Source organism: Emydura macquarii, unplaced genomic scaffold, assembly GCF_026122565.2.
Source record: "Emydura macquarii macquarii isolate MOO-44397 ecotype Brisbane River unplaced genomic scaffold, CSIRO-AGI_Emac_v2 contig_719, whole genome shotgun sequence".
NCBI classification, from domain to species: domain Eukaryota; kingdom Metazoa; phylum Chordata; order Testudines; family Chelidae; genus Emydura; species Emydura macquarii.
In genome coordinates, this window is record NW_027130856.1 from 4,368,200 (window position 1) to 4,383,072 (window position 14,873).

The 14,873-nt window shown below is 39.3% G+C and overlaps 1 protein-coding gene across 11 annotated transcripts in view; it reads right to left on the reverse strand.

Moving 5' to 3' along the window:
* The window catches only part of PARD3 (par-3 family cell polarity regulator), a 641,307-nt gene that overhangs the window by 224,417 nt on the left and 402,017 nt on the right, over positions 1-14,873 (reverse strand). For all 11 annotated transcript variants that reach the window (XM_067542623.1, XM_067542631.1, XM_067542629.1 and 8 more), the window contains one exon: positions 12,200-12,238. In XM_067542623.1, coding sequence (XP_067398724.1) covers positions 12,200-12,238 — 39 coding nt within the window. The remainder of the gene's footprint in view (positions 1-12,199; positions 12,239-14,873) is intronic.

Genomic DNA, 14,873 nt, shown 5'->3' on the forward strand with positions numbered 1-14,873 from the left:
GTATACATTTACATTAAAAAAATTTTTGACTAGAGTAAACTTGTGGTAGTGTTTAGATATGTTTAATGTGGTGATAAAAGGTAATAACATAAAGAACAGATGGTGTTTCTATCCTATACTGCTGTTAATAACTCTGTCCTGATCCTAGAATGATCATAAAACTTGTAATTTTACACAAAGGTAAAAATGGAACCACTGACAATCTGCTAAATCCATTTTGTCATTTTAGTAACAGCATCTCCTTCTTATCATTTCCTGCTGCTATCCCTGTAGAGAAATTTCCTGCTTGGAATGTCTTCTCTTTGCAGGACCTCATCTGGAATCAGCTAGAGAATAACCAGCATGGGATGGAGAAATCAACAAACTACTCCCACCTAATGGGGGAAGCAATTTTCAATCAAGCTGGGATGAGTTTTCAAAGTGGCTTGCTGTGGTTCCGAAGCAGGCTGCATTCTCTACAGACAAGGTTCATTCTCTGAGCAAGCTTAGACATCATTTTTTCTCAGCAGTAACTAAGTCATTGAAACTTGTCTGTAGTTACTTTGTGATAGTATATAAAGAAATTTAATTTATCATGTGGCTCTCAGGCAAACTCCAGTTCATTCTTGATTTCTTTCAAAGCAGGGAGTTAAAAAAGCTTTGTACACCCACTCAGATTGAAGGAACACAATTATATCTCCAAATTATTTATAGAATAAAAAGCAGAACATTTAAGTACTAAACTCATCTCCCAAGAACATCCCCCTACATACATGGTGATGATACACATGTGATAAATTGTACAACTATGTTATAGTTTGCACTTACCTGAAGCCTCTAAACCCCTAACCTAACAATGACCATTCCACTCCTTAATCCATTTGTACTGCAACTTGTCACATTGCAAACCTTAGGCCAATGCCATCAGCCTCCATTTATTATTAATATTTTGTAAATCTACTGCCATGCTGGAGGTTTTCTTCTTTCCTTCCAATTGTGGAATTTTGGCCTCATAATTACACTGGCCCAAAACCAAAAACAGACAATATTTAGTTCTGAACAAGTAGTAAGTGTAAGGTCTGATAGATTTAAGGTGACATTCTGGCTATAAAAGGTAGCCTTACATCACTGAAAAGAGGAGAGTCCCAGCTTCTGTCTTTTGCTTGTAGTCTTTGAAAATCCCAGTGTAATCAGACTCTAAAATCATGGCATTTTTATGTACTGAAAGAAATTTTACTGCATTTTTTTAAATGAGAGTTTTAGAATGTATTCATTATTTTCTTCTCTCCCTCAGAGGCCTGTACAATTAGATTCATGGTACTAAGTGATCATGGTTTTATAGATAGAAAGATTAGAAAAAGTCCCAATAAAATCCATAAAAATTGTCTGAAATATTTCTAAAATACTTATTCTGTTACATATGACATATACAGGACACATGATGGTTTGGTTTGATGTGGTGTGAAGGCTTTATTGACACTTGTTTGGGAAGACCTGCATAAATTATTTCTGGCTTCACCACTCATGAGTTATGTGGATCATTCCAATTTCATATTAAGCGAACTCTTAAACCAAACCCCATCAAAATGTACCAACACTCTCTCTCCTTCTCTGTGTCTTTGTATATATCTATATACATGTATAAATACATTTATAAAGACATAAAAGTGAAAAGAAGTCAATAGCAGCTCATTTTGTCTATAAAGAACTGTTTTGCTGGAGGCAAAATTTAGCACTTATCTAAGTACTGGCTATATTTAAGACTGCTAGATGTACTAGAAACAAAGCATGTAGGTGGTTTGCAACACACCTCTACAATTTCAGTTTTTGCATTAAAAGGCACATATAAGAGGAGCTCATTTAGACTTGAAATTGGGTCTCCAGTGGAGAAAACATTGTCCATCGATTTAAAAGTGACACACAGATTCCATCTATGTTTCCCTCTGATAAAAAATACTTTGAAAAAGAGATAAAATGACTAAAATGATTTACAATCTTTTTTTTTTTTGCGCATTATAGGTTTTACTGGCTTAAAGTGTCTATTTGTCTAGTTATAAATTGATGTAGAACTTATCATGAATTTCCTTAAAACTCACTAATACAAAAAATCTTGTGCTCTCTTTCCCTCCCTAACTCTTCCTAGGTTAAGTATTTTAGTTTCCCCCATACGTTAAACGAACAGTAATGAATCTTATTTGCACATATATACCAAGACTCATCATTCATATGAGCTAAATTAATATGTCACATCTGGCAGAGACTGCAGTCTTATACAAATCAAATAGCAGCTGCTAAATATCAAAAACTATATTTGAAATGAGTGTGGTGTTGGTTTTTTGTTTTTGTTTTGTTTTTGGGGAGGGAGGGGTTAAATGGGAAATGTGGTCTGTTTTAGTTTTAATCCCAGCAAGGAGAAATTATTTGCATATTAAACGCAGATTAAGTTAGGAATTTGTTTGTACATTAATACAGTGTTTTACTGAACTAGCATTTAAGTAATCCTGTTGTCCAAATACTCATGATTAATTTTAAAGCAAAGGATTTAGGTTCATGGCCACGCTAACGAAATTTTTTGATCGCAAAAACATATACTCCCTCTTAAAAGACGCTTTCAATTTAATGTTTAAAATGGATTTAAAAAGTGCAAGAGAAAGAATTTTTTGCAGGGGTTTTTCAAAGGAAAAAAAATGCTAGCATATGATTTTCATTTAGTATGAAATCAAAGCTTCGTGAACCAGAAGTCTAAGTATTTCCATGTGTTTTCTTATTTACCTGTGTATAAAAATACCACTGCTTGTCTATACTAATATTTTTCTTTTTACGATCACACGACTACCGTTCTGACCTGTAGATTTATTCACCTTTAGTGACTGCTATAACTAGTTTTAAATCAATATTAAAATCAGTTGATCAAAACTCTATAAACATCCTGATCATCATACATTTCTGAACTCTGTAAAACAGATGAAAAAAATGTAATAATTATCAGCTACTCTTGATCACACAGTTAATGTCAGTTGTAGCTACTACAATGGGTACAATTAATTAAAGCTAATATGCTCTGTCTCAGATTTTTGCTCTTATTCAAACTTTTGGTTTGAATAAAACCCATAAGTAGCAGTAAAAATAGCCTTGATGCTTCACAGATTTCTATACTATACACCTGAAAACAGGGGCATTAATCCAATGGCATGTGATTCAACCCAGAAAGGCTGTAAAATAGCTCTCCTTTCCAAGTTATCACAGGTTCAAGGAAAAACTTCAATGTCCGACCTATTGATCCTATAGGATCCTAACCCTGAACACTTGTCCTATAGCATGGCCTGGAAGATACGGGGAGCTGATATAGCCAACAGAAAGCCAGCAAATCAAAGGTCTAAATCCTGGCTTTGCAGCAGTTTGTGGTGGGACCATGCTACAACTTCAAACGCAGGCAACATACTTTAGTGTATAAGGGCCCTGAATATGGCAGTAAGAGAATCTAGGTTCTATTTCTAGATTTGCCACATACCTGCCAGGTATTCTTGGCAAATCACCTCACCTCTCAGTGCCTGTGATACCCCTTCTGCCCTTTGTCTGTCTCATCTACAGGCTGAAAGCTCCCTGGGGCAGGGACTGTACCCTACCATGTCTGTGTAACAGTGACAAACACAAGTGGACCAATGCTTGGTTGGAAGCCTCCAGCTGTTACTGCAAAACAAATAATAAATAATAACTGGGAGTCCACCTCCATCACCTATCACACACAAATTGATTTTTAAACCCCGCACTCCCCAGTGCCTGCCCACAAAAAAGGGAAATGCAGGACCCAGACATCTTTAAATTTCAGCACACACAAACTTTTAATATTTAATGAAAGCAGTCCCCACCACCACTGGAGAGAGTCTATTGAGATCACCTAGAGACTCAAGGGGACCACAACTGTCATGATAGAAATGGCTTGGAGGAGAGAAATGGCTTTTGGCTCAGCAGACCCCCAGCTTTGCTCTCTCTGGCTAATCAGGGAAAGTTTCTTTAGGACACACACATTATCTACAATTTCTTCCCTTGATGACTCTCATGCTAGAATGCATGAAGCAAGCCATGACTTGGCTGTGGCCACATACCCATCAACAGCTGATTAAAATGATCCTAAAATTACCTTCCAGTGGAGCTCAGCTTCATCACAGCGCAGCGCTGTGTAAAGCAATTTCAGAACATTTTGATGTTGCATCATGAGGTGAGGATATAAAATCTTAGAATCATAGATGATTAAGGTTGGAAGGGACCTCAGGAGGCCATCTACTCCAACCCCCTGCTCAAAGCAGGACCAACCCCAACTAAATCATCCAGCCAGGGCTTTGTCAAGTCAGGCCTTAAAAATATCTAAGGATGGAGAATCCACCACCTCCCTAGGTAACCCATTCCAGTGCTACACCACCCTCCTAGTCAAAAAACTTTTCCTAATATCCAACCTAAACCACCCCCAATGCAACTTGAGACCACTGCGCCTTGTCCTGTCATCTCCCACAACTGAGAACAGCCTAGCTCCATCCTCTTTGGAACCCCCCTTTAGGTAGTTGAAAGCTGCTATCAAATCACCCCTCATTCTTCTCTTCTTCAGACTAAACAAGACCAGTTCCCTCAGTCCCTTCTCATAAGTCATATTCTCCAGCCCCTAATCATTTTTGTTGCCCTCCACTGGACTCTTTCCAATTTGTCCACATCCTTTCTATAGTGGGGGGCCCAAAACTGGACACAGTACTCCAGATGAGATCTTACCAGTGCCGAATAGAGAGGAATAATCACTTCCCTCGATCTGCTGGCAATGCTCCTATTAATGAAGCCCAATACACCGTTAGTCTTCTTGGCAAAAATGGCACACTGTTGACTAATATTCAGCTTGTTGTCCACTGTAAACCCCAGACCATCTTTTTCTCCAGAACAGCTGCCTCGCCAGTCGATCCCCAGTCTGTAGCAGTGCATGGGATTCTTTCATCCTAAGTGCAGGACTCTGCACGTTCCTTGTTGAATCTCACCAGCGTATCTACCACTCCCCTCAGCTTAGTGTTATCTACACCCCATCATCAATGAAGATGTTGAAGAAAACCAGCCCCAGCACTGACCCTTGGGGCACTCCACTTGATATCGAGCTGTTGACCACTACCTGCTGAGCCCAATGACCTAACCAGCTTTCTATCTACCTTATAGTCCACTAATTCAATCCATACTTCCTTAACTTGCTGGCAAGAACACTGTGGGAGACCATATCAAGAGCTTTGCTAAAGTCAAAGTACATCAGGTCCACTACTTTTCCCACATCCACAGAGCCAGTCATCTCATCATAGAAGGAAATCAGGTTGGTTAGGTATGACTTGCCCTTGGTGAATCCATGCTGACTGTTCCTGATCACTTTCCTTTCCTTCAAGAGCTTCAAAATGGATTACTTGAGGACCTCCTCTATGATTTTTTCAAGTACTGAGGTGAGGCTGACAGGTGTGTAGTTCCCTGGATCCTCTTCCTTCTCTCTCTCTCTCTTTTTTTTTTTTTTTTTTTTTTAAAGATGGGCACTATATATATCTTTTTCCAATCATCCGGAACCTACCCCAATCACCACAAATTTTCAAAGATAATGGCCAATGGCTCTGCAGTCACATCAGCCAACTCCCTAAGCACCCTCAGATGCGTTGCACCTGGCCCCAGGAACTTGTGTATGTCCAGCTTTTCTAAATAGGCCTGACCCTGTTCTTTCAGCACTGAAAGCTGCTCACCTCCTCCCCATACTGTGCTGCGCAGTTCAGTAATCTGGAAGATGACCTTGTCAGTGAAGACAGAGGCAAAAAAAAGCATTGAGTAATTCAGCTTTTTCTACATCATCTGTCACTAGATTGCTTCCCCTATTCAGTAAGGGGCCCACACTTTCCTTGACCACCTTCTTGTTGCTAACAAACCTGTAGAAACTGTTCTTGCTACCCTTCACATCCCTTGCTAGCTGCAACTTCAGTTGTGCTTTGGCCTTCCTGATTGCACTCCTGCATGCTCGAGCAATATTTTTACACTCCTCCCAAGTCATCTGTCCAACTTTTCACTTCTTGTAAGCTTCCTTTTTGTGTTTAAGCTCACTGAAGATTTCTCTGTTAAGCCATGCTGGTCGCCTGCTGTATTTGCTATTCTTTCTGCACATTGGCATGATTTGTTCCTGCACCCTCAATAAGGTTTTTTCAAACTACATCCAATGTTCCTAGACTCCTTTCCCCCTCATATTAGCCTCCTAGGGGATCCTGCCCATCTGTTCCCTGAGGGAGTTAAAATCTGCTTTTCTGAAATTTAGGGTCCGTATTCTGCTGCTCACCTTCCTTACTTTTGTCAGGATCCTGAACTCGACCACCCCATGGTCACTGCTGCCCAGGTTGCCATCCACTTCTACTTCCCTTACCAATTCTTCCTTGTTTGTAAGCAGTAGGTCAAGAGGACGTTGGCCTCTAGTTGGTTCCTCCAGCACTTGCACAAGGAAGTTGTCCCCAACTCTCTCCAAAAATTTCATGTATTGTCTGTGCACTGCTATATTGCTCTCCCACCAGATGTCAGAGTGATTGAAGTCTCCCATGAGAACCAGGGCCTGTGATCTGGAAACTTCTGTTAGTTGTCTAAAGAAAGCCTCGTCTACCTCATCCTCTTAGTTCGGTGGTCAATAGCAGATGTCCACCACGACATTGCCCTTGTTGCTCTCACCTCTAAACTTAACCTGGAGACTTTCAACAGATTTCTCTCCAGTTTCATACTAGAGCTCTGAACAGTCATACTGTTCTCTTACATACAGTGCATCTCCTCCACCTTTTTATCCCTGCCTGTGCTGTCATCATGAATGGTGTGGAGAAAGTGAATAAGGAAGTGTTATTTATCCCTTCATGTAACACCAAAACCAAGGGTCACCCAATAAAATTAATAAACAGCAGATTTGAAACAAACAGAAGGAAGTACTACTTCACAAAATGCACAGTCAATCTATGGAATTCATTGGCAGGGGATATTGTGAAGGCCAAAAGTATAACTGAGTTTAAAAAAAGAATTAGATAGGTTCATGGAGGATAAGTCCATGAATGGCTATTAGCTAAGATAGTCCGGGATGCAATCCAATGCTCTGGGAGTCTCTAAACCTCAGACTGCCAGAAGCTGAGACTGGACAACTGGTAGTGGATTACTCGATAATTGCCCTGTTCTGTTAATTTCCTCTGATGCATCTGGTAGCGGCCACTATTGGAAGACAGGATATTGAGCTAGACAGACCATTGGTCTGACTCAGCATGGCGATTCTTATGTCCTTAGTTGGATATCTGCATCGTATTATGACAGAATGGCTTTTTTTCCTCCCAGAGGTCAAAGTTGTAAAGATGGCAACCTTAATTTAAATCCATTCTGATCCATAGTCTTGCTATATGAAATAACGTTAATAAAGCGGAGGCAAAATAAAAAATTCTCTATGACTGTTCTCTTGAATAAAAACAAAAAATATCCTTTGCCCTGTGTTTACGCCCCTGAAGGCTTGCCCTTTGTCAATATTCCACCAAACAATTTCATTGTTTCCAAGAATGGTCATGGAAACAGAGCATTTCATTAGACTTCTTGGGTGACGTTGGCAAGCCATTTCACCTCTCAGTGTCTTTTCTGGATTGGATGGCAAAGAAGAACTCATACATGAAGAATTCAGAGCCCACAGTGCAGTAAACAAATTTTATATTTTTACCATGCAAATTCAAACTAGAAACCTAATCCTAAAATTTACACATCCAACCAGGGAACAAAATACCATGTGGCCCACATGCCCAATCAAATCTAACCAACAAATTGACTTTCGAATTTCAAGCATTTTAAACTTTCAGCAAGTTGCTTATGATGGATCTACAGGATAGGAATTATCCACAGAAATTAGTCACTCATTAATTTCAAGAAAACTCACAAACAGAAAAATGTTAAATTTGTTATATAAATTATTCCTTGTGGACTGTTGGCTCAGCTCTCTTCATTAATACTTCATATAAGCCATTCAGTAATATTGTATGTTCAATGGTAAGAGAGTCTAAACAGAGCAGTATACTGCAGAAGATTACAGATTTTTTCTCTCTCTCTTTTTTTCCAAAGATATCAGTTTCTTAGATTACATCTTTATTAAAAATGTAATCTAAAGCCATTCAAAACTGCCCTAAAAACAGCTTGGAAACCAGTGCAATCACCCTCATATCCCATGCTATCAGTACCACATTATTAGAAGACAAAGGCTGCATATATTTCTGTATATAAGAAAAAGTTACAAAAAATAATCAGCATCAATCATTCACAATACACACAATCAACATAAGAGAAAATAACACTGTCAACCTCATCAGCAGGTAAACCTCTCCCCATCTGGTAATAACATTCCACATGAAATGATGTCAGTGCTGTCTTCAGTGTATGCATATAGGCTAAAACTATACACAATATATAGTATGGGCTCGATTTTCAAACGTGCGGAACACATATGGCTCCAATTGAACTCAATGGGAAATATAGGTGCTCAGCACCTGTACGAAAATCAGCCTCCTCATGAAAAAGACAATTCTATTTCTCCCATAGAGTAATGCTTCCATATAAACTAAAGATCTGTATAAATTACCTCTAAAAAGTGATGAGAACCTATACTTCTCTCCTTGGGCAAAATATCATGTAAAAGTATAGAGCAACTTCATGTTCTAGGTTTTTGCAAAAGATTAAGCAGCCAAATTCAAACATACTCTGATAAATAACCATGGAAGAATAGAAGATCAGTGCCATGTTAAAGACATACCAAGAAGATATCAAGGAAAGAACCAAGACTGATATTTGAATGAAAATGCTTACCATTTATAGTGCCTTTCAGAGGATGTATCTCCAATATATTTTTAAACCATTGCCTTAAACAAGGCATTATTCAAACCTTACAACCCAGTTGTGGAGGTAAGGTTCATTTATACCCATTTTACAGAAGTGGAAACTGCATACTGAGAGACTGTGATTTTCCCATAGTGCTCAGCAAATCACTGCAAGAGCCAAAAAATGGAATCCAGGAGTTCCAATTCTCACTCCCCTATTCTGACCACTAGACCATAACTCTCTTTAATGTAAAATTCTTAAGTAGTTGGAAATTATTGTTTTCCTAGTAGTACACAGACATGCAGGTTGGAATTTAGAGAAAAACAATTGTAAATGCACAAACACAATTGACTTTCAAAGAGAAGGGGCGGGGATTAATTGGCAGATGTTTTACACAGTATAATTAACAGTTTATTTCATTGCTCTGTAAAAAACCATTTTTGTAACTGTTGTTCTTCGAGATGTGTTGCTTCAGGTCCATTTCATTGTAGGTGTGTGTACCCTGCACAGTTGCCGGAGAATTTTCCCTCAGTGGCATCCATAGGGCTGGGACTGGGGCATGCCCAGACCCTGGGGTGAAAGTCTCTTGATGTCAGGGACAACTATTCATACTATTATATACACTAACACTAATTAAGAACATACAATAACTATACAATATCTACAGAAGTTCAAACCACTGAGAAAGAAGCCTTGCAAGAGCAAGAAGGATTGTTCCAAGCAACCGTCAAGGGCAATAAGAAGGAACTGAGAAGGTTCGAAGCTGGCAGCACCCTTTATACCGATGCATACATGCACTGCTCCAGGGGGTGCTAGGGTAGTCCTATGGATACCACTGAAGGAAAAATCTCTGGCAACTGTGCGACACGGCGCCCACCCACCTAGCATGGAATGGACATGAGCAAGCACTCAAAGAAGAACAAGATTAATTATGCTTCAAAACAGAAATGTAATGACAAATTACTAGTTTTTACACCACAGTCAATCTCTTAAATTTCAAACAATCATCCTGTTGAGCAACAGGTGCGTCTCTTCCATTTTGTTTTGTTATTGGCCATCAAACTGGTGTAGCTAGTAAAGCATAAAGCCAAGGTTTCAAAATGTTATATAGGTGAGACCTATGGTTCAGGAGTAATGTGGCTTCTTTCTTGTTCATTAGTGAAGCAAAAGGTAAGACCTTATGCTTAGCTGGGCTTGGCTGGAGATAGAAATGAAGGTGCATTTCTTGGTGGGTGACTGACAAGCAAATTTACATCCTGCAAGTTTAATGCCTTGGGGAAGCTCTTGATGGTTATTATTATTATGGGAATATTCAGAGACTGAATCTTGGGAAAGTGAGGGAAACCTAAAGTCATGTACTCTACTGAACTGGATGGCAAGAAAGAACTCATACTTAAAAGATTTCACAGCCCATAGACAAGTGAAGTAAAAACTGATTTTCAGATATTGGGGGAGGGGGGTCTGATTGTCTACTGCACTACTCTAAATTTACATTGATAAACTCCATTGAAGCCAATGAACTTCAATAGGCGTAAATCTGGAGTAATGCAAAATTGACTAATGCCCTTATGTTTTTGCAATTTTAATATCTATATATAAATTCTATTCCTGGCTTGTGATTTCAACAGATTTTTTAAAACTTTTTTTTTTTTTAATTATAAACACAGCACTAAACCACCATGAATAAGTGTGGCAGTTTTTATTTAAAAACTAAAAGAGCAGATTTTTTTGTACTTCAGTTGTCTCTCCTGATCTACAGAGATCCAGCATCTTCCCTGCTCTTACTGCTACGATTTTCACTCTGCCTTTTACTGTAAACTCCATGACAGTGAAAGTCACAAAAATCACAACTAGCAACATAAAAACCAGAAGTGGATGAAAGAACAGAAACTGTAAAAGTAGGAATCTGAAAGGTCTGACAGCTAGAGACAGAAGAACTAAACAGGGAATAAGGCAGAACCAAGGAGAGTAGGGAAAGGCAGTCAAAACAAACAAGATTTAAAAAACAAATAAACCAGTGACTGTATTATTGATTTGCAGCTGGGAAAGATTACCTGTGTAGAAATGTCTAAATTATACTGTAAGTGATAGTTATAAAACGTGGATGGGTCATAATTACTCCATCACAAGGATGATTTGCAAAATGAAGACAGGTGGATGAAGGATCATTGTGCATTACAAATTCTCATTTCAGAATTGAGTCAAGTTTTTATTCCCACCCAGGAATGTGTCTTTGGTCTCCTCTGCCTTTGAGTACCGCAGCTACCTTTTCCATAGCCTCCTCAAGTTCTAGGTTGTCAAACATATGGAGGATGCTGCTGCACAATTCTCAAATGTACAAAAAAGTGCAACAATAAGCCCATCTTTATAGAACTCCACTGTCCCATATGTACTTTAGGATCCAATTCAAAATTGTGCACCTTGACTTAGTAACTTTTAAAAGACTTTTTCCAATCTACCTCATGGACATGGACTGTCTACTCCTCTTCCCATTCCTTCTGCTCACATAGTCCTGACTTTTTCTCTGCACCTAAACTCACCCTGGTTGGTAAGGCACTCTCGTAACATGGAATAGTTTTTCTGTATCTCACCAACTCCCATCTTATTTTACATCCCAGTCGAATCTCTCTTCTCCTTTGCCTCTAACTCTTAATATCTTCCTGCTCTTATTTATTATTAAACTTAGCAACCATGTTATCAAACTATATGAAGCTTTTTAAGATACGGTTTGTATGAAAGATACTGTACAAATAAAAGATATATATTGTATTATTCTATGATAATGCTCCATAAGATGATCCATTTCTTGAAGTAAATAAGTGACTAAGCATATGTTAGCATTCTTAGGACTGATATGCCTGTCTGGAGCATATCAAGGGATCTATGGAAATCTCTCTACACAACTTTACCAAGGGATCTCAATCCAAACTGTCTAAAACTTGCTACCTCCTTAACTTACATCACAATTCCTTAAAAATAACTTGTAACAACAAGCAATGGCTTGAGATAAGGATATGTTAGCCTTAATTTCAAACTTCCTGATTATTATTTGTTTATGCCTCAAACTTAAATCATATAATGATTTTTTTTTTTTTTTTTTTTTTTTTTTTTTTAAATATACTGATTAAATGCCCAAGTCATTGAATGGGTAGCCCTTGTCTTCTGACCAGGAAACTTTCAAATAATACTGCAAATTATATAACAACAACATTTAAAATGTAAAGCTGGAGAGAGTCATCTACAGTATATAATGTGAAAGAAGGGTCTGTGAAACTTTAATTGATGGAAAAGTGCCATATCAATTTTAAAATATTTTGAGAGATTTCTGAGATGGTAAAGATAAAGCTCTTACCGTTTCCTTTGGAATTTGTGACTGGCTTTGTTCTGCATTCTAAAGGAAGTAAAAGAAGAAAATAAATAAGAACATGGCTACATAAGACATTCACTGTCTATTAGGTGATGGAAATGCAAAGAGGTTCAATTCTGGCATGGAGTGGAGATGGGGGAGTGTAGAGTTGGTTGAACTCCCCGATCCACAGCTGCCCAATTCTGGCACACAGAAAGAGCTATGCAAGAGCAGCTGTAACAAATCTTCTACCAGTGCACCTGACCACATTCATACTATCAAGCCCCGTGCTCTCCATTTCTGCCGGGAGTGATGAGGGTGAGGGTTGGCACAGGAGGAAGCACAGCTGTCCACACCACCTTTTTGCCACAGGAGATTTCTCCTACTCAGGGGGACTTCTCTGCTGGCCATCCCTTGCTGAATTAAGGCCACTTCACATGGCACAAAACAGCAGAACTGGATGGTCTTGTGCAAATATTTTAAAGAAATATCTACTTTCAAAATGCCCCATAACTTCTCTCAGTGGAGTAGTGGGTTTGAGTTTGGCAAGGGAATGGCCAAACCCTGGGGCTGTGAGGAGAGAGGAAGTGCTCATGCTCAGCCACACGGGGGTCTTTGCTCCTCCCTATGACTCTCCTTAAGGCTGTGTGTGCACTTTAGGAGCAAAATATTCTGCCTCACATTGGCCAGTTTGCAGGTGTGTTTGGGGAACCGACTGGCTCTTACAGGCCCAGGCCCACCCAGGCACCCAGTGGCCATCTTGTCACTACTGCTGCCCATCCCTCCCTCCTTCTAGCTGAGGTATTGCCAAGTTGTATTTCCAGGATGCTGGGGCCTGACTGGGTAGGATATTTTTTTCCCCTCTGGTCCAAAATGGCAAGGTATCTAGGGTTTGTTTATGTGGGGTTTTCTGGCTTCCTTGCAGCATCCTGAATGCCCAGTTTTTAGGCAACAAAGAACTGGGAGTAAGAATAGAAATGTAATGTTAGGATGTTACATGTGAATGTCTAGTGAGCCACAACTTGCAGCTAGTGTCCAATGAGGATGCTCTCAAAGATAAACATAAGGGACCCAGGATATGACTGGTAGAACTAGTACATCATAGAGCAAAGGAGAGACCTTAAATCTGTATCTAACTGCCTCCATGTTGGCTGAAACTGGGGACTGAACCTGGGGCCTCTAGAGCTTGAGCTAAAGAGCTATGTTCTCAGAGCTGTACCAAAACTTGCATCCTCTGTGGACTAGGAACAAAGGGAGATGTTTATGACAGCAGGTTACGCTCACTAACAGAGGTACCCCTCAGAGGCATCCTGATTCCCCTAACGGGAGAGGACAAGAGGATTCAGAGGAAGTCTGTGTTCTGAAGAGAGGAAGAGGGAAGGCTGAAGAGAGATAAACCAGATTTACTGGCTAATATGGCATGACACAATTTAACAACACAGTGAACCCAAAAAAATGCCTGGCATTTTGGGGAGGGGCGTGATAGTCCCACTACAGCCATCAGTTAAAATGAATAAAGTTGTAGCCTGCCACTTTGAATTCCTTCCCTGCATCTGTGTTTTATTTGCCTGAGTGTCCTGATTAATGTAAGTGCAGGTTTCAACTCTGCTGGCGTTGAATGATTATTCTCTATCAGACACACATATGACAACACAAACTGTACAGATTTTATAGTAAACCATGACAGTCTTTGCTTAAACATTCCCTTAATTACCTATATATAAATAATACTGTGCACTTCCATAGCTACTCCCAGCCAACAATCTCAACATGCTGTAAGGACATTCAGCTTCACAGCTCTCCTGTGGTGTAGGTAGGTTTTGCAGTAAGGGTAAGTTAGGTTAAGTGACTTGTCAAAAGTCATACAGGAAGCAGAAGCCACAACTCCTGATTCCCAAAATCAAGTCTAAAGAACTCTTTATTGGCATGACAAGCCATGCGAGTGCAGTCGAAGTGTAAATGGCTGTAATATTGAGTGCCTGCCAAAAGACAACTCCCACTCCGGTGTTTAATGCACAAGATCATATCAAGTAAATGAGTATTTACAGCAATGAAAACTCTGTTTATATATTGCTCATTAAATTTACTTACAATATTATTTGTATGAAATAATAAGGCTGTGTGGGAAATATGGAAGGAAGTTGGGAGGACACAAAGGACAAAATATTGCAATTGGACCACATGTAAAAATTACATTTACCATTAAAGGTGAAAAGACACAGTTTTAGATTTTTTTTCCCCATCATAAAACTTCCATATGTAAAATTTTGATAAAAGTCCATAATAAGATTAATTGTTTTCAGACAAATTGCCTTTATTATTTCTTACTAGCAGATGGAAGAGCATTCCCTACGGAACAAGTTTCAGTTCAGCAGGTCCCCCACCACTTTTCTGCTTATGTTGTTCATTATGCCCTATGACAGATGCCAGCAGAGCAGAGCTAGCGCTCGCTCATGTCAAGATGTGAATGAACAAATCTTTATGCAATCAGGGACCATCACATACTCCAAGTCAGAACCTCAGCTAGTGTATTTTGCTGTAGCTCCATTGGAGTTGTAGCAATTTACACCTGCTTATGATCAGGACCTCTGATTATGTAGGTAAGTAAAGATTTCTCCATCTACAACCTGCCATGAACAAGGTGACACTGCTATACTGACTTCTATCAATATATCACACG